Source organism: Colletotrichum fioriniae (assembly GCF_027942845.1).
Source record: "Colletotrichum fioriniae strain IMI 355084 chromosome Unknown scaffold_7, whole genome shotgun sequence".
In the NCBI taxonomy this organism is placed as follows: domain Eukaryota; kingdom Fungi; phylum Ascomycota; class Sordariomycetes; order Glomerellales; family Glomerellaceae; genus Colletotrichum; species Colletotrichum fioriniae.
Genome location: NW_027076843.1, coordinates 2597836 through 2618469, shown reverse-complemented (window position 1 = coordinate 2618469; position 20634 = coordinate 2597836). Strand labels below are relative to the sequence as shown.

The following is a 20634-nucleotide window of genomic DNA, read 5'->3' as shown; positions in this document are numbered from 1 at the left end:
GATAGCTAGGGCATGATGTAGCAGCCGGCCATCGAACATGCGCACCGAACATCACCGGTGCCCCGTTTGTCCTGCTATGGTTACGGGAGTACAAGAACGAGTCGCGGGGAATAACATGAACCATACAGACCTAGTTGCCGAGTAACTGACTGTACTTTGAGGTTTTATCTTAGAATTGATGAATAAAGAATTCGGTCGAATGATAGAGTACTGTGTCCTTGTCACGTAAACTGAGTGTATCGTTGCAGCATATGGCCTGGAATCCCTCTGTTCAACTATAAGATTAGGTAATCAACCACTTACACCAATGTAGAATGCCAGCATTCATTGAAAACGACGGCGAAAGCATTGAAGTTTCGAGTGGGAATGGTGTTGTACATATTAATATTTCTATAATGCGTCATTCTCCCTCATAATCTCATTTTATAGAAGACCAGTGACACCCGCATACCCTCAGCACCTCCCATTTCCCCCATCATCTCTTTTTTTATCTAGCCTTGCGGTCTCTGCTTAAACATGACAATATAGTGTACAATATCCCACACAAGAATCGCCGTATGTAAAAATAAACGAAGTGAAAAGGCTCATTTCATATCCGCAGGTCCTAGCCCAACGCAGAAGGAAATAACGAAAACCACGCTACTTTTCAAAAAAAGGCAGAGTGCTGAAGTCCCAGCCGGACTAGGTAATTACCTATCCACAAATTTCAAATCAACCTGTCCACAAGCTGCCTGGGAAGACAAGCGAAAGCCTGTGGCGGGTATGTAGACAATGCAGCGTCATGATCATCCAGCCTCCCTGTCTCGACCCATCAATTCCCGATTTGATAGACTCAGGCGGAGATGGATGATGATGCCAAGACTCATGATGATGTCGTTGAGTGGAGTCGGGCAGGTTGCGCGACGTCTGGCTACGAGAGCCTGGTGTGGGTCGTGAACAGCAAATGATGTCATTGCGGATCACACGGATCGTCAGGGTCGTTGTGCACGGACCATATGATGTCATGTCGCACGACCCTTGCTGCACCATCGAGGACCCTGAATTTTCACCCTTGTCAATAGGCCGACCGCCCCGCATCCCTGATTTCACTCCTCATGTTCGGAGATGATGGACGCTATTGTCGTCGCCCGGATCTTCGATAGTGACGCGAATGATTGAGTAGACCACATGGATTCCTCGGAAGGCCGGTGCACCCCTGAGGCGGTTAATCCGGTGTAAGCCTGCCGCGAGGCAACCATCTTTCGTGATGTGTTATGGTGCCAATACGCATGGACAATTGGCAGTATGATGAAGAGCGAAGCCTAAGCTTGTTAAAACGTTCCAAATCGATTGGCGTGCCAGAACATCTAAACGTTGTGCCCACGGCGTCGGTGCTTGCCTGGGAATTCAACATCTGGATGACAGACACGGTAGTGTCGCGTAAGTGCATCGGCGCGACTGAACGTCTTCTCCTCGGTGCAAAGATTACAGCGCACCTTTTGCTTCCGCGCGTTGTGAATGGTATCCTCATGACGGGTCAAGTCGTACGGGCGTGAAAATATGGTATGGCACGGTTTACCCGTACTAGGATTGATACGATCGCAACGATGAGGGCCGGCTTGGCTGTTGAGTATGCTGTCGGGAGATGTGGCAACTGCTTCGGGCCTTCTAGGTCCTCCAATACCCTGAGTCTGCCGATGACCCTCTCGCTTGTGCTTTTGTAGCAGAGCAGGAGTTTCGAATCGCATCGTGCACCCGTGGTAGGTGCAAGTGTAGGTTCCGCTGTCTGCAGCAGCACCAACAGGCTTGGCTATCGGTGTCGCGTTGGAAGTCGAAGTAGCATCAGATCCCCCGGTGCTTGACTCGGCAGAGCTAAGCCGAGGAATCTGCTCATGAGAATGCCGTGGGTGGGCGATGAATGGATACTGCTGTGGGATGTGGACAGCAGTCTGAAGCTGGCCTGGCATATATGAGAAAGCTGTCCCATTCTGCATGGCAGACCTAGCAAAGTTGACCTGCTGGTCTTGTGTGGCCACCGCCTTTGCAATGTCTTCGAAATCCACCGTCTCCTGGGATGGAAAGAGCGAGAATGATGATTCGGCATCACCGTCGTGAAACTCGAGCATCGCATCCTTAGGCGAGATTGTTTTCGGGGTGTCGGGCTCTGACTTTACAGACATTTGTTGTCGCATGATTTGTGCATCTTGCTCCGCCTTCTTCTGTTCCCGAATATGGTGGGCCGAGTTGAATCGTAGACGAGAGGCCTGAACACCTCCCCCAAAGTCATGGCTGGGCATAGGCGCCAGAGGTGAGCCCTGGCGGAATGGCGAACGATCGCGTGGAACGCTAGATACTGGCGATTGTGCTGCACTCAGGTGCTGGTTGTTTGCAGCGCTAAGTCGTTGCGCGAACACGTCATTACTAGGCGATACAGCCAACTGGGTTTGAGTCGGAGCTGCAGAGGTGATGGTGAAGTTTGGGCTGTACAGTTCATCATTGTAGATGTCTGTCATTGTGCGGTCCAATTTGGGGACATTGCTGAACACTACGTCGCAAACGTTGTATAAGCCTTTGTTCATAGCTAATAGCATAGATGATTGCTTACCAGCTTTCCGCCGCCTGTCATCTTCATGATCGAGATGTGATGGTGTTGCGGGTGAATCCCCGGCAATTGAGCTTGCTACAGAGTTTGGATGGGACCTGCTGCCCGCCATGGAAAGTTCAGGCGCGGGTAATAACCCGCGGTCGGAGCGTGGTCGTTGAACGTTCATAGCCGAGGCGTAGCCGGCCACATCTGACGATATATTCTGCAATCCGTTGTAATTGGGGTACATGTTGTCGTGAGACACTGCCATTGGCTTGTTGGACAATTGGTAGAAAGCATTACCGTCGTGGGCCTGCATATCGTACAGACCGTCGGGTGTCGAATCTGTAACCGCGATTTGAGGGTTCGATGTGTTGTGGCTGAAGGGTGACGCGGGACCGGCGGAACCGAGTGAGGATAAAGATGACTCCCGCTGATGGGGTAGTCGACCAATGGTCTTGGAAGCGTACTGATTCCCGAGTACCCAAGCGTCCGACTGCATGAGGCTATACTGGTGGTTATGGTTGAACGCAGAGTCTTCGAGGCCAGAAGCGGTTGTCGCTGATCGTCTTGGGACGGCCAAACGGGACGTTTCGTAGCTTGCAAGGCTTGCCGAGTTGTTTGCCAGGGAGTAATGGCAAGAGAGTAAAGATTGAGTCGAAAGCGGAGACGAGGAAATACTCGACGAGGTGAGATCGGGAACAGCGTCGTCAAAGGAGGTTTCCAAGTCGAAATCGATCGAGTGAGGGTAGAAGTGCTGGGGTTGTGTCTGATGCTGTTGGAGTAGATTGGAGTGATGATATTGATCAAGTTGTTGCTGTTGCTGATGTTGCTGGATTGATTGTGAAGCAGTGGGTCGGGTCAACAGCATGGTGTGGTAGCTGAGAAGTTTAGATGTTTTGTAGGTGTGATAGTGGGAGAGGTCAACTGAGTGGCAAACCATGGAGGGACGATGACTTATAAAGATGGAAAGACTGAAGAGAGGCAGCGGGTTGGTACCACTACGTAGGGGACTTGCAATGAGGTAGTAGACGGGTACGTACCCTAGAGAGATATGGGGCTTAGAAGGACCAGGGTGTGCGGTAAGGTAGCGCGCTGTGGGTACGTACCGTTCCTCGCAACGCGGACGAAGAGCGGAGGTACCGGGTGGAGGACCCGAGGCTTGGACAAGTTGTGCTGGCGGTCCCGGGGGGTGGGATCAGTGTGGTAAGGAGAGCAGGGTTACAGGGGTTTCTAGGGATCGGGACCGGGGAGAACACCTTAAGGTCTGGATGCAGGAGGGGAGGGCCCGGAAGAGGGGGGGAAAGAAGACTGGGAGAAATTTTTCAGGTGTGTGGGATGATGACCAAGTCGACCAAAAGCATGCGGTATGAGTCCTCGAAGTTTTTTCTTTCTCGATTCCATTCGCTGGAAGATGGAGGAACCCTCAAGACCGACAACGGTCCAACCGTGGGTTTTGAGTTTTTGTCTCCATTAAGCAGCCCAACGAGCGAGCAAGTGCTTGAATAATGCACTTGCAACGTGATACGCATAAAAAATAAAATAAAAAGCGCGAGGAAAGCTCACTTTGTACTGCCCTGGAATCTAGGCGTATATTCGTACTTCTTTTCATTTTTCCCTCTTCCCCCCAGTCGACATTCGTACTTCCTAGGTGCCTTTTCCACCTTAGCTTTTCGATGCACATCATGTGAGCAACGCACGGAGTAGTAGAAGGCAGCAAGGGAAGTGCGCCGAGGTCTACAACCTAATCATCCGGAGTTAACGCAGAAGGAACTAGCGGGACGTTGCTGAAATGGCCGCAGGCAGACGGGACATTGAGTCCTCAACAACGGACCACTGAACAGCTGACGCGGATGGAAACTGAGTCACATGACGGAAAGAGAGATCGAGAACGGCCATGGCCCAGTACCTTATGGTGCTTACACAGTAAGGCGGAGTAAGGTAGGTACGCGGAAAGCGGGCGTGGACAGTAGAGCACCGATTTACAATCCAGCATAAGGCAGTGTAAGGTTAGTATGGCGGTGCAATGGATGTGACGAGGGTTTGCTCGAAGCCTCTAGAAGTTCTTTGGGTTCAGCGGTCATTGTCATTCACCCGACAAGTATTGTATCTTCCGCAGCGCCACCAGTCTTAGTCATGAAGGGCGACTGATTTCGACCGCTTAGACCCTCAACTTCACAACTGATGAGTGAGCATACTCTGTACCAAAAACACGGATCCGTCGTAGCACTCACGCGCTGTGGGTTGAGCGAGACGGACAAGGCGGGAAGATGCGAGGCGGGAGATAGCACGGAAGTAATCCGAGGAGTCCTGCTCTCGTTCCATAGCACTTCGCAGGCTCGCAGACAGGACACTCAAGGCTTGGCAGGGTGTTCGGCTAGGCTTGCGCTTGATGCTGCGCTGAGCGGGTGGTTGCACTCAAAGGGTCATGAGAAGCAGCGATCAAGACGTAGGTGGACTCCATTCCGGCGATGGAACGACATCGATAATCCCGTCGAGGGCTGGTGGAGTGACGTAGGGCGAAGGGTCGGGACCACTGAGGTCTCAAAGCTCGCCGCCATGGTAAGGTACCTAGTGTACGTGTAAAAACCGGCACCTCAGTGACTCTGTATTCTGCGCGGGTATTGATTTGAGAGAACCTACCTAATGTGTCGGAGAAGCTTACCCACCTTACCTAACAGGCTCATACCTATTACTATCCGTAACTACCTTAAAGTGCAGTACCTTACCTTGCTCGATACCTCCCACATTTGGTCGTCGCTTCCCAGGGTGCAGAAGCTACTGTGTCACTGTGAGGAGAGTGGAAGGGACTGATGGGGTGGTGGGCCCACCCGATGACATGCCGCGACGCATACACTGCGTAGGTAGGCACACCTTTACCACGTCGTTACCACGTTACAACTTTACATACCGTACCTCAGAGTCCCTCGATGATGGCACATGGATGCATCTTATTCCTGGACCAACACGGGCCATCCGTCACCGTGCTTGCAGGCTTTATTTCTCACCAGCGATTAATCGTCAGCGACCATCTCCTCGTTGAAAGTGGCCGACAGAAGGTGTGGGGAAACGAGACAAAAACCTCCAGTTCCAAGCTTCTTTTCCAAATATGCATATCCGTACGGAGTATATACCTTACCTAGTACCATACCTTGTAGGTACCTAGGCATGTCATTACCTAGTTGCGATAACCTGACCTTTACACAGTAGTGTACGTTGATAAAGCTCTGATATCATGCAACGTCAATGACCATTATCCGAGATTTTGGCCTGCGGAATGTCATCCAAGAACCCACAGGAGTATCCGTACCGTAGCTCCTTCACAGCATAGTGTCCGGGCCGTGCCAGCCCAGCCTGGCGGGCAAACGCCGATGGTCAATGGTGGGTGGACCGGCCCAGGGAAGAGTGAGGGGGAACGGAGATCGCTTCCATGCTCGCTGTACCGGTCGCTTCTACCATGCCGTGACCCACGAAGGCTGCATGTTTTTGAAGGGTCCTGTCGGGCTGGATCATGGATGTTCATGTGGGTGTGATGGGAGCGTTTGGTTTGGTCTGGTCGGCGCGGGCAGACAGGGAACAAGGGTTCGTGCGAAAATGCCATGACCTCAGTCTGTGCCGGTTTTCCAAAAATGCAATGATGCAGGGCACCCGAAAGGGAGGGTGAAGGAAGGGGAGGGCGGGGGAGGGCGGAAGGTTCTTGGAATTTCTCTTCGGCGAAGCCTCGGAGGACGGAGAGAGGGTGTTGCTCGTGCCCCGCGGTCTGAAGGGGAGAACCCCGCGAAGCGAGGCCGCGAGACGAGAGACCTCGAGAGAGCAGGAAAAAAAATAGCGAGACCGCTTGTACTTCCATCTTACGGGTGAACTCCTTTCATTGGCCGAAGGCTTGGGGCTCAGCCACATTGCCACACCGGCGATTCAGCGCTCAACTATCCGTCTTGTTCAAAGCCGAGAGAAGCCACCCAATCACGCAATATGTCAATGTGTCAATTCACTTATCCGCAGGAATTTGCGTTTTCTAATTATGCAGTGCACCTCCTCTCTGGCTTCGGCCTCGTGGTTGTCGTCTGCAGGTACACGCCATCGATAAACGAAGCGAAGATTCTACACTCAGAACGAATGCCCGATCGGTCCACCCTGCCATCGCCTTCTCCTATTCGTGCACTCCCAGCCCATTCCAGTGCGGCAGTGCCCTATGAGAAATTTGGGGAGATAAGCAAGTAAGGTACGAACACCGTACCGGTATATTTTTGGTCTACACTACACTGCATTGTGTTATCGAAAATGTGCAACGAGATGGGACGTCTTTCCCATCAGCCGGTTGACTAAAATCATGTCAATGACAAATGATCGCAGCGTTTCAAGCACAGAAGCTACCACTTGCTGACGCATCGTAGTACAGTGCCAATCTCACAGATGATGTCACGTCCCGTGATCTCTTTACGGCTCTGTGCTTAGTCATCAGATCACAAAGTGAACCCGATAGCCAAGACATCGTGTGGCTGGTGGCCTCTTTGTAACCGTGCGTGTAGCACGTATCGGCTTTGGTTAAACTAAGCATAGGCATCCATCCAAACCTTACCTAACCGATACCCTAAGCCCGAGGTTTGACTGAATGCGAAAACCACTTGGAGTTTACAGCCAACGTCATACAGCAACGATAGGCAGGGTCTTGATGTGCGTGCACAATTGCCCTCCGTTATCCGACCATTTGAATTTATGAACCTTAGTACGCTATGCTTCACTGCAAGACTTTTGGCTAAGTAGTTTATTTCCTCGCAACGCAGCTCAAAGATACAGCTGCAATGCGCCAGCCTACTAGGAACCCTGTCCGCCACCACTTTGAATAGCATGGTCAGCTGCCATCAGCCTTCTGGTATGCGTAACGGTCCGAGGCATCCACCACGTATCCAGCATGTCTAGGGTATGATGGAATGTTGGCACGCAGTACGCCGCAACTTGCAAGCTGAGATGTGGCTGGGCAGTGCTGGCTGCTTTGTATTCTTGACAACCACTTTCGGTCATCATTCCGGTCCATTATACGGATATACCTACCTCCCTATACTGTACGCCCTCGCATCCTCGGATTATAGCCGGAACTGGCAAGGAATGGCACTTGGTGACCGACGCTCGTTATTTAATTTACACAGAGATAGGTTGGGTGTGTTTGCTCTGAACATTTGACTCGTGCTTTCATCTCAGTGATGTGGCTCAACCACGAGAAAGACAGGCCACCCATGGCCGGTGGTCCCCAAGGAGCATTGTAGCCATGTAGGTAGTGTAGAATACAGATGCCGAGGTGTGTTCCAGCCACACGTGTCGATCTTTAATGTGGCTTACGCACCTGCACGTCGGGTCCCGACCGAGCGGGCTTCCTCGGGATATCCACCATTGTGACGCTGCTCACACATCTCACTCACTATGCCAAGCTGCCAGTGAATATGGGAATATTCTTACATTATCAAGCTTGAATCGGGGCATTGGACTGAGTCCTTGCTCCGCGCGCGCAGCGTCGGAGAGACGGGGCTGTGAATTACACGAATCAGTCACACTAACAATGCCAGCTGATGGATGAGTTAGCTCCTCTCAGCAGCCGCAGCCGCCGGCCGCGCCAGCTCTAGGGGTAATGGATATCGATTCCTAGCTGCCAAGGAAGTGACTCGGACAAGACCCTCTCCATCGCGACTCGTAATACGCTGCTATAGACTCTTCTTGTTTGCGTTGTCAGCTGAGCCTTTTGCCCCGGGATTCATCGTATTCCTCTCGTATCAAACCTCACACGATACTTCATTGCTGCGAATTGTCAGGTCGTGTCTATTGTAGCCGCCGTCATGATCAGCGCCGCCGTACCAAGAGTGCCCCACCCGGGTCCATGAAGACCTAGAGCGGTCTCGACCCCCGTTCTGTCGGCCGTGAAGTGGGCTCAACCCATCCGTCGGCCGGTCCAGCCGTTGGAACTCTCGGGGGTCTCAAATGCACGAGTACGGCCCTGTGCGTGAGTGCCCGAAAGCTAAAGCATAACCAAAAGATTTGTGCCGCACGTCGTAAGGCAAGCGGTCTGTCAGGACAGTCACACTCATGCTCAATCGTACCAGCAAGCCAACTCCACTGTTTGAAGTGAACTTTGCTGCATCATCAGAGGAGGAACTCGACTCCTCTCTGCTGCGCTTTGTTTAGATGCGTGCGCGTCCCTCGCTGCATTGCCCGGGCCCAGTATGTCGGGGAGGAGACGAGCGAGCATGGCAAAGCTGCTGATCGAGCACTTGTGAATTTTCTTCTATTCTGCGTTCTCGAGAACAGTAACCTACTTACTCATCCGCAAAGCTGATCAAAGCTTACCTCACCAGGTGGAATACACCGAATTAAGTTATCCGCAGCCAAAATACAAGTCGGCATGCACAGCTTGAGGTTCAGGAGTGTAGAGCAAATCAAGCCTTGCGGGAAAGGAGTAACAGTGAGAGAAAACTTGACTGATGCAGGGATTGACACCGATGCCGCGATGGCCGAAAAGCGACATTGCCGATGCCGAGCGTGAGCGAAAGAGTGACAGGCTGGCAAGCTGGCTGTCGGGGCCAGTTGGTTGGGTAGTGCATATGCCGCGAAAAGCAGAGGAGCCCATGCAGGCTTGCAGGAAAATGCGGGAAGAGAAAAATTCTCGATCTTTTCTCTTGCATGCAGCCAAGTGCGTGGTCCGGTCCAGTCTTCGGCTTCTCCATGTCTAAGGTTTTTTATGTCATTCAGGGATTTCCAGCCCTCGTTTACCCGCCCGCCTCTGACCTGCTTAAGCCCACAGATACGGGAGACGGATAAGGTAGTTTCCATGGGTTTCACTTTTGTTCCCTTCTGCTTTGCTAGAACGCAGAAGTTGGCCATTATTTGTTAGCCATCGATCTGTCAATTGCAACACCGTGTGGCACAATGAAACAGACCAATCAATCAGCAATGCAGATGTGGCTGAAGCCGACGACAACCGTGGTCGGCGTTCAGCCACAGCGCTGGACCGTACGAAGTACCTACATAGAACTCTTCCATGACCGTAGCTGACTAACAGTGCCGGAACTGCCGCCCCACCAGCCAAGAGGACCCTACTTATCGTAGACTCCGTATTAACCCACACTTGCGACCTACTACCTCAGATGTTACATAGGTTGGAGCGTGGCCTTGCTTACAAATAAACCTCTAGTGGGTCTCCCTTGGGCAAGACTTCCATGATGAGCCTGTTGTACTCCGCACCCGTCGACCCAACGCTGCACGCATCGGTGGCTCCGGCACGTACCTTAGCTCCCAGCTGCCATCTCGGGGCCTCCCACCCTCCCAGATCCCACGAAACATCAGGACCACAGCAGACGAATACGATGAGGAATCCGAGTTTTGTTTCCGCTCTTTCTTGCGGCACCCAGGTGTAAGTCGCAGCTTGTCTCCGGCTCCGACGAGGCCTCATGCTTTGTTTGTTGGCACCTTATTGAAACACCCTGACTTGGTGGTCATATCTTTTTCCCTCTACTACCTCAAGGTATTTCGCATCGTGACCGACGGCGCAGTCCGGCATATCCGCTGTTGTGTGGCTCGCTGGCTCCCCACTGGACCAGGCCGAGAACTCGGGTAGACTAACTTCACTTTACATAGAACAAAAATTAAACGTGCGAAATACAGAGTAACGTTCACATGTGTTCAGCATCCGCTGCTTGGCAGACACGCAGACGGCAGAGTCCAGGACCCATCCCGACTGCACATTGCTCCAATGAGTAATGCCCGGCTGCATGGACTACGAAACATGACTGTGTCGGACCTACATTGAGGAAGTATTAATATGTAGATGCTGACTACGGATACGCTTAAGAACTTGAGAGGTGAGTGCCCAAACCCAGGGATCGAATTCAGGGTGATGGTGCCGTACCCTAGACGAGGGTGGAGGAACCGGCAAACAAGCAAAGGGAAAAATCAAGTCCAGCGTGCATACACCAGCACACGGGCATGCGCAAAACAGGGCAGGTGGCGAAAAAGGAGGACATCAGTTGGATCGACTGCCGCCCAGAGTGCAAGATCTCTCCGTGGGCGGCGCAGATCCATTCCTTGGCCCAGGCGGCTGGGTTCCGTTCCGTGGAGAAGTTGACTCAGGGTCCTACCGGAATTCTAAATTTAGTGGATTCCGTGGCTTTCGCCAGTGACAGCACTCAGGCCTCACCTCCCCTCGGCTTGTGCGCTCACAGCGCTGCGCTAGAGCCCAAGGTAGTGTAGTACGTTACCCCCAACGGTCAAGGAAGACCCTGATTGTCCGCGGGAGGGCTTAGAGGATCTGCATCATGTCAACCGGCATTTAACCGGGCCCATCAACTTTCGCGTCCTGCTTTCCGCTGCTTCTCAACTTTTCCATCTTGCGCGGCCGGCACCATCCGAAGTGATGCCTGCACATCCATTACCTGACAGATGACCTACCTTAAGGTAAGGTACCTTGGCTGCTTGAGAAGAGCAAGGCAAGGCCCAGTAATACGTCCACCTCCAGGCTAGTTTTGCTATGTCGGGCTAACCTGACCTCCACAATCCACTGAAGATGACTGTCCAACCCTGCCAGTTGGCTCACTCTTGACAACATCGCTTATCCTCAAAACCCAACTTACCTTTGTCGCCATCGAACCCATTCCGGTGCCTCGGATACCGTCTCTCTCCCGACCCCCGCATCATTAATTCCACATCCTGGGCTGCCTCCCCCTCTCGCACTGACCAGAAACATGTTAAGCTTGTGGCTTAGCTTCCGGCGCCCTTTTGCACTACCTTCAGCCACACAAGTGTCCTCAACAGACCGGCATATGCCTACTGGTCTGGTACCTAGCCAACCAGATGAGGTCTTATACTGGCAAGACTGGCCCACTCGCCTAGCTTCATAACTGTCATCGTCGTAGCTGTTGGCTTCCTCCTCTGTATCGCCAGGGTGCCTAAACATTGGCTAAGTCTGAGCCTCGGTCTTATGATGAGCTGCACTCCCGAGTGGCGTCCATCTTGGTTTTTACTTCCAGGCAAACCAGATGCCTCTGTAAGAGTGACTGATTGGTAGCTTGGGTCGTCAAACTCGGACTCCTCGGCTCTTGCCACGCATACGCGTGACTACCTCTCTCCTGGATTGCTGTCGCGCATGCTCGTGACTCATCCATCTTGCCTGCTTCAAGCTTAGGCAGTCACGGGTAGTCATTCTGAACCCTCGCTTCGGCGAAAAGGGGGTCAGAAGATGATAGCTGGGCCATATACGGGAGTAAGGGTCGATCATGGACGTGGCCCAGCTGTGAACTACCGAGGACGAGTGACGAGATACCACGATGCCGCCGACTCTGTTCCTCTATTTCCCGTACCCGAATTAAAAAGGTTTAAATCTTGCTTATGACTGTGCTCTGCTTGCCGTGGGAAATTCGTCCGTCAAAGTGGGAAACAAAGTAGTCCGCTGCTCAACAAACCCCAATTTTCTATCATCGTCTACCTTCGCTGCCATCACTGCTGCTACTGCCCAGCCCTAGCCGGTTCCCTTGGTGTACTCTCTAACTGATATACCTTGAGGGGTCCCGTAATACATGTGCAGTGCCAAGGGTTGAGGTGACGAAGAGAGGACGTCGTTCGCGTTTGTGTTGAGCAGTGCGTGGTTGTAGCACCCACTCTGCCAGGTATCGTGCATGTTCTATCCAAGTGCCAATCGACATGATGTGGACACAGACGGCTCTCCGCAACTCTAGAACGGTCTTGCTTAACGACGTCCACTATGTCCGGGTCGACCGGGATCAGAGATCCAAGACTCACCATATTATCTGGCTCTACATCCAACAATATAGTGATGAGCTATGAGGCCCTTTGAGTGGTTAATTCTCATTCGGGAATATAGCATCTGGGAGGCTTTGAACCCGTCCGTGGCGAGTATATGTGACAGAAATGAGGAACATCGCAGCTAGTGGAGAAAGACGCCTTCAAGCCGGTGATCTATTCAGACCGCGTGCGTAATTCGAAGGTGCGATGTGGTAAGCTACAAGCTATCTGAGTCCAGTCAGGACATCGGACGACACTGATGAAGTATTATCGACAATTACCTGGTATCAAACCTGGCCCTGCGATGCCTCTTTCCTACACAATGCTTGTTGATCAGGGAACGCCCGTCTGACGTGCAATCGAGGTAAAGTCGGTCAAAGTCTTGACAAGGTGGTATTCAACGTGGCCAGCCATCATTCATGCCTCCCGTACAAGCTGCATGATGGAGCAGGGTGCCATGATATCTCACCATATACCAATGATTGGTCTTGCGCTCGATCTCCGCGTCAAGTTGAGGATGTGGGTGGGAAAACTCATGTAAAATGTCCCAGTAATGCCGTGTTCGCCGCATTTTTTTTCGGCGCAGTAGGCCGAGTCACTGCTGACCTTCCAGTGTGACAATACCTCCCTGGGCTACCCGTTGCGTATGGTATGCCGTGCTGTGAGATCTCATTTGCGCCTGTCAATTTCCCGGGTCTTAATATCCCAGCGTCTAATGCTTCTGCTTGTGTATTTGACATCAGGTAGCTAGCTGGCGCTTTCCGATGCATTCATTCGGCCCGTGGGCGATATCGACGGGTCACACTTGGCTCTGCGCCATATCTGTTTCTCCTAGGATAGGTTGATATGTAGTCTCTGGGCTTCAAGCTGTTGTGATCAGATCATTAGGCTGTGCCATGGAGCACGTCAGGGGTTTAACGACGGCGACGTGCTTGTCCACATCCTGTGAATCACGCACACTCTATCGCGCACTTCTGGCTGCATGCTATCGCAGGGCTGCTAGATATGCCGAGTATCTAAACATCGCCGTGCGTTTCATTTCCAGAGTCCTATGCTAGGTTGGCATCGAGGTAGGCTAGTCGTGAACTGTGCGTAATGCCGCGGCGCGTGCTACTTGCTCTAGAATGAGCGCAAGGCTGAGGCCATGCTGTCCTCTTGTGCTAAGAGACCGCCCAGGCAGGTGGGCGTCTCTTGTTGTTCCCTCCAACTCTGTCGGGGCCCTGTGGCTCCTTTAGGTGACGGATCTTGCCGCTAGGTCCAGTTGCTGTGACACCTCTTGTTCAACTTTGTAGGTAGAGATACCGAATCGTAAACACCTGAAACTCGCATTCTCTATTCCCCGTTCATCTGAGCTGTGGTTACGTTCTTTGCGGGACGCCTACGTTGAGTTCCTACCTGATTCTCGTTTGACCAGCGTGTGCTGTGTCTGCATGCGACTGTTTGGTTCGCGGGATATTGATTCGCGCGACAATTGATAATATTCAACCCGTACAGAGTAGAGTACGTCTCGGGTAATCTTTTCATGTCACAATCAGTCTGTTTGGTGTGGTGTTGATCAACACTCGATTTTTTCTGATGGTTGATATGACATGTTTTATTTGTCGACAAACACCTGCTGTCTGCAGCCAACTTTCGAATTCAAGCGTCCATCAATATGTGTGTACACCACGAATCATCCAAGCCCTAGCAGAAACGTAACGTGAAAGACCCTTCCAGATGGACTCACTCTTCAACTGAGAGACGGCGAAAAGTGAAGGTTCGGATGATAAAAGCGTTGCTGGCCTTCCAATGCCGCATTTGGCTTCACCAGGAACTCGGCGGCGACAGGCCCTGGAATGATCAAGATGGCCAACAGACCACGAAGGTGAAGACCCCTCGAGGATGAATTAGGCATCAGAAGCATGAGACTATATCTGATGATGCTGTTGACAAATTAAGTAGATGAACTCGATCTTATCGGGTATTGGCAGAGTGCGCACCCATCGAGAAACGGAACACCCCAAAACAAGGGACTATGATTACTAGGAAGAGACATCATCGCATACACACAATGGGAAACACTGGCAGCGGCACAGCAAGTTACACGATGCTCTAGGTGGATTGTCTTATTAACTTATTCATTACCGAATGCCTTGAATCTGGCATATGCAAACCACCGTGCCATAGCCCACCCACACAAGGACATTGAAGGTTAGTACCCTGGACGGACGCATCCCAGACTAACATACAAAAGAAACAACGCAGCCAGTCGCCACCCACGAGGGACGCAGTGCGATAGCAGACGGACAAGAGTAGCCAGCATGCAGCAGTCGAGGGTACACATTCACAGCCATAAGCCACAACGCGGCGCTCATTCACCAGCGACATAACAAGAGGGGACCGAGAAGAAACTGATCAAAACGTGCCTCGGCGAGGGATTATGTCTCAAGCCAACCAAGCCATCCGTATAGAACCCCAATTCCCGTATGGTACAGTAGAACACCCAAAACCAGCCAAACCCATGATCATTCGTGACAAAACACTCCACTCCCAAAGTCCGCACGGGCCACCGCGTCGTGGGTTGGATCGCGTTATGGCCCAAGAAAGATTCGTAACAGACATGCAGAAATACGACGCTTAACCACCGAAACCGTACAGGGTGCGGCCTTGGCGCTTCAACGCGTAGACAACATCAAGAGAAGTGACAGTCTTGCGCTTGGCGTGCTCAGTGTAGGTGACGGCATCACGAATGACACCCTCGAGGAAGGACTTAAGGACACCACGGGTCTCCTCGTAGATCACTAGAGAAATAACGAATTAGTCACCGATAAGCAGAGGGGGGAGCTGGGGTCAGGACTCACTGGCAGAAATACGCTTGACACCACCACGACGAGCGAGACGACGGATAGCAGGCTTGGTAATACCCTGAATGTTGTCACGCAAAATCTTGCGGTGACGCTTGGCACCGCCCTTGCCGAGGCCCTTTCCGCCCTTGCCGCCTGATTGCATCAAGTTAGTACACCGGGGAAGATAGAAGTAGGACGCAGGAGCGACACTTACGTCCAGTCATTGTGGATTGTGGTGAAGTCGAAGTGATTTAAGGTTGGGGTATGATGAGGCTCTTCCGAGAGAATAGCGTGCAAGATTGTTTTGACAGAGATGACGTGGGGCTGAATAGTAAAAGGGAACACGATTGTAGTCGCGCAGAGGGGGGCGGGCATTTATATCAAATGTCCGTGGGCCAAGTCTGATTCGGGATCAGCCAGAGAAAAGCGGGTACGTCCATCACGCTGGATCACGCCCTGTCGCGACGCGAGGTGAAAAATAAAAAACAACGCCAGGAAGGCACAACCGCACAGGCCACACTGGCTTTCTCAGCATCTCATCAATCTTAGGCTCTCTCAGCTTATTCCCAATTGGAGCAGCAGATGGATGTATAATTAAATGCAGCCAATCAGAAAAGCGTCCCTCGTCTGTCCCTGCTCCCTTCCTTCTCCTTCTCCTTCTCCTTCTCCTCCCACCCTTCATGCCACCTTGCCTCGAAGTTCATCGTGCCAGATCTTAGGCGCGCCGCGTGCCATCAGAACCGTGTTTCCGGTTTCGGTTCCATCTGCAAAGTGTAAACGCCAATATTTACCCCTCCGGCTGTTCCACCTGAGCGCAAGGGACCCATCATGTCACTGGCAGTCACCGGCGTGGCAGGCAACCACTGTTCTCAAGCTCGATGCTAGCACTACCTACTGACCATAGGAGTTGGTCTGGGACAGTAACCTCTCAAATTGCGTAACCTAAGGTACCGTCTGCACCGGAAATTGTCTTTCGTATCAGCCGACACCAGAAGCCTCGAAAGGGTGGTCCGACTTGAGTCTCTTGACCGACCGACCGGTGACGTGACGATAGGCGCTCTCTCCCTCGTCGCGCGCTTGAGTCATCTAGATAGTTCAACACGCGCAAGTTCAATTCAGTGCTGTCTTCAAATCCAAGCCGAGTTCGCTGCACCCACTACCCCATTTACCCATCCCCAGGCTCCAGCCTTGCTAGGTATTCGTATACCAGAGTGATAAGGAGACCGAGAAACCGTCTCTCACTGAACCTTCACACCAGTCGCGTAGGGATTCACGATGCCGCGGCGCCGCAGAGATCGCGTCACGTCTAATACTCTCTGTTGAGCGGATGCAAAAAGCCCGGGAGATGGGCATATTCTGGGCAGAGATTACTTAGACAGGCTCGTGGCCTTCCATGTCAATCTGCATCGGGTGCACGCCGGGTGGGTAGAAGATACATGGACCAATCCCAGAAAACCTTTGTTGATTGTTCTCGTCTTCTATGACAAACAGCCATTGATATTCACTGGTAGAATACGTGAATAAATGACAGCACTCTGAGTACCAGCCGGTATCAATGCCCACTCCCTCACACGCTTTATTTCCAAGTCCTAACGCGTAGAGCGGTCGCGCATTGAAGTACCTAGGTGCATCACGTAGCCTTTTCCCATCCCGCATTTAGATGGAAATTTCCGCAGACGGGGAACGCTGGGCTGAATCAAGGTAAGGTATGCCGCATATGCAGGACCTGCCTCCAGTGCCTTGCCTATGACCACAGTGGGTCCATGGGAGGCACTAGACGCTGAGTACGTACTCTCCCCTACCGGGTGTTTGAGAGAAAAAGATGGGGTGGCGTCAGACTTGATGCAAGATTTCCAGCCAATCAAAAATGAGCCAACTATCCGTTTTGACAACAAAGCGCAAAAAACCCGCCCAACAGCGCCTGCCTTGCAAAGCAATCGCGCCTGCTTAAACGGCATTTTTCCAAAAAAGAACCCACGCCTGCCACGCTCACACCTGGCACTTCCCCTCCACCCGATCAAAACCAGGAAGGTGCGCACAGACCACCTTCCTTTTGGCACACAATCACTCCCCTCTGCACGCGTTCCGTCTCCCTACCTATTTATTCCCCTCCACCCGTCACCCACTCCTCATCCTTTTCTTCTACATCCACTCACAACACATCCACATCAACCAACGGGTACATCATCACCAACAAACAAATCCATCAACCCCATCATCACACAGAGCAGCAATGGCCCGCACCAAGCAGAGTAAGTCTTTCTTCCTCTGCGATATCTCCTGTCAACATCTTTACTGACTTGACTTTCACAGCCGCCCGTAAGTCCACTGGTGGCAAGGCTCCCCGCAAGCAGCTCGCCTCCAAGGCCGCCCGCAAGAGCGCCCCCTCCACCGGAGGTGTCAAGAAGCCTCACCGCTACAAGCCCGGTACCGTCGCTCTTCGTGAGATTCGTCGCTACCAGAAGTCCACCGAGCTTCTGATCCGCAAGCTCCCCTTCCAGCGTCTGGTAAGTCGCGAACCACACACCGCGCTTCCCCAATAGCTTGGTCTAACACTCTACTCTCCCAGGTTCGTGAGATTGCCCAGGACTTCAAGTCCGATCTTCGCTTCCAGTCTTCGGCCATTGGCGCCCTTCAGGAGTCCGTCGAGTCTTACCTCGTCTCCCTCTTCGAGGACACCAACCTGTGCGCCATCCACGCCAAGCGTGTCACCATCCAGTCTAAGGACATCCAGCTCGCCCGCCGCCTCCGCGGCGAGCGCAACTAAGCGACTGTCTTTTGATTTTCTCTTTTCACATGGGTGGCTCATGACTCGCGCGTTTGGGAATGCTTGACGAAGGGACCGTCTTGGTTTTGGGGGTAATCTGGCGTTTAACGATGCGTTCTTCAGAATAACGCAAGGGTTGTACATTAAATAAGCAGTAAAGGATGACTGCATGCAATGGCAAACAAATTATGAACTACTCTACCTTGTCTATATCCCCATCGTGAACCCGTCACTCCAGCAGTTATGTTGCTTCAGCCTTCAACACGCGCTCGTGTACGTGTACGCCCGCACAGGTACGACCAGGATGACGTGCCCTCAGGACTGGCGACAACAAAACCTGAAGGCGCGACGCGGACTTACAACCTGGCCGGCAGGACGGCAGGTGCGTTCGCCCTGCGGCAGTCAACGAAGACTACATGATTATGATGCTAGTGTGTCCCAAAGACAAGAACTCGTTCTTGTAGGTGGGGAATAGTAATTAACAATGGCACGTACGCTGGTGATGTTTACATAAACGCATCCTGTTCTGATCGAGTCATTGTACATGTTTTTTTTCTTCTTGTTGTCTTTATCATATCCAAGCACCCATTATCATTGTTGTCCGATAGACTGAGCATAAGGTCAGATAAATAGATCTTTTGATTGCTGTCCCGCCTCTGCCACCTCTGTCGAAGCTGCTTATCGGAGATGTCACAGAGACGGGAAGGCATGAAACGCGGTGTACAACGTTACGAGGAAAGCAAACCGCTCAGATGGCCGTCATACCGGCAGGACCTCATTGTTTCCCAAATCCGATTGCGCTTTCCCAACGAAGCTGGCTGCTCCTCGCAGGTCCAGAGCTGCTGGCATGAAAAGGCCGTTACTTTGCCGGCAGACCATGGCCAGACTGTATCCGTCCGCTCTTCGGGGCTCGGCCAAGCTGACTCAGACGGCACATCCTACATCGGAGAGTCACATTTAGGCGACAGCTACAGGTCTAACAGAAAAGAGGTCAAGTCTCCTTGGTGTTTCTATTAGTCCCAGACAATTTTTCGTTGACTACTGGCGAGGTTCTCTGATTACATGTTTTTCGCGACGGCCCAAAAGTTGTCCATCTTGGCTCGGGCCAACGCGTCCCTGGCCTCGGCATCAGATTCGCAGACCTTGCTTCCCCACTTGCGGTATGCCCTCGCCTTCTCTTCGCCTTCAAACACCAGCTTACACTCATTGTGGGACATGTCCTTCAAATCGCCGCTCTCGTTTTCCGCTACCAGCCATTCGCGAACCTGTTGTTGGGTCTTCCCCTCTTGCGAATGTGCGTTTTCAGTCCAGTTAATCCGCTCAAGCATGAGCTTCTTGTATTTGCGTATACTGTGCTCACCACCCTCAACAATGACAAGATTCATCCTTGGATGCATGATGCAGATCCCCGTGAGAGCATGCTGTTCGGCGTTCTTTTGAATCTTGAATCTATTTCGGCCGTTGGCGAGACTGTCAATTTTGAGAACCAGTATATGGATGCCCTTTGCGGCATCCTTTTCTTGGTTCGTAGCAAGTTTGACGTGCTTCTCTTCTTTTGTGAGCTTGCGATCTTCATTGGCCTCCAAATGATTCTGCTGGCGTTCGGCGATCTGCCTGTTGACGAGATTTTCCACGGCCGTTGGATCCTTCACTGCAGAGTCTGCGTAAACACGCATCATGTTGCTCTTCTTGACTTTGGGGGGTGGAGCTGGCACTAGCCCAAGTCTGATCTTTGCTTGCTGCTCCTTGAGTTCGGCCATCCTTCTCTGCCTCCTGGTCTTGGCCATTTCTTTCGGTGTCAGGTACATCGGCTTCAGGGCTGGCGTATTCTTCTCCTGCGGCGGTTCCAACGCGACGGGGTGCTGTACATATTCCGTGATAATGGTGTCCTCTTTGATTTTCAATTTGGATTCGTCGTCGATACAGTCGTAGGAGGACCCATCGACCAGTCCACCGTCAAACCACTCTATGTCCGGAGGAGGGTCGACAACAAGGTTCTTCTCCATCTCCAATTCATCTTCGATACCGGCTTTCCTTGTTTGCGCCGCGATTCTCTTCTTCATCTCTTCGAGGGCAGCTTGTCGCCGCAGCGCCGCGGCTTGCTGGATGAACTTGCCCTTGGCATGGAAGTTTAGCGACCGCGCCTGACGTTGTCTTCCACTTGCGGGCTGTGCTGCCTGCTGGTCGTTGAAATACGGGTTAGATAGCGGCGCATCGCGGCCTCGCCCAGCAGCATCTGAAGCTTTGAATCCAGTCGAGAACTTCGAGTCAGAGTGCGGTCGACTGCCGGATGGCTTTCCATCGTTGGGTCTAGCTGGCACCTTTGTCTGTCCGAGACTCTCGAGGACTGGATGTAATCCGACGTTGAGGCCTCCTTTGGCCTTGGAGACGCCGACTGCCGCGGCAACTCTTGCTTTGAGCGCAGCCATCTTATCGGCGGCCGATTCAGGCTTCGAAATCCGGGAGTTAGGGTCATGACGAGGCCCAAGGCCTACCGAGTCTGATTGTCGATCCATTGCGACGAGGCTGATATGCTGCGACTTTCTACACGGCTGATGGTAGGGACCAGATTGTGGGATGCACGTCTTTCCGGAGGTACACGTGCTTCGTCAGGAGGATGTTGGGCAAGCGCAGGCGCTCTTTCGCCGAGCCGATCGTCTTCGCGGAGTTCGCTGATGGTGTGTTGTAGTCGGAAG

The 20634-nt window shown here is 52.4% G+C and overlaps 3 protein-coding genes across 3 annotated transcripts; 1 reads left to right on the top strand and 2 right to left on the bottom strand.

The window, feature by feature from the left end:
- Positions 1-14962: 14962 nt before the first annotated feature.
- HHF1_1 (Histone H4) lies at positions 14963-15395 on the bottom strand (the record flags this gene model as incomplete). Its single annotated transcript, XM_053196394.1, has 3 exons — positions 14963-15126; positions 15187-15324; positions 15386-15395. 3 exons carry the CDS (start codon positions 15393-15395, stop codon positions 14963-14965), a joined length of 312 nt encoding a protein of 103 aa, XP_053046257.1.
- Positions 15396-17404: 2009 nt separating this feature from the next.
- Positions 17405-17938, top strand: HHT1 (histone H3.1; the record flags this gene model as incomplete). Its single annotated transcript, XM_053196393.1, has 3 exons — positions 17405-17423; positions 17485-17678; positions 17741-17938. The coding sequence occupies 3 exons, from the start codon at positions 17405-17407 to the stop codon at positions 17936-17938; spliced, it is 411 nt and encodes a 136-aa protein (XP_053046256.1).
- A 1058-nt stretch (positions 17939-18996) lies between these two features.
- On the bottom strand, positions 18997-20367 carry prp3 (U4/U5/U6 small nuclear ribonucleoprotein prp3; the record flags this gene model as incomplete). Its single annotated transcript, XM_053196392.2, has 1 exon — positions 18997-20367. One exon carries the CDS (start codon positions 20365-20367, stop codon positions 18997-18999), a length of 1371 nt encoding a protein of 456 aa, XP_053046255.2.
- Positions 20368-20634: the final 267 nt, after the last annotated feature.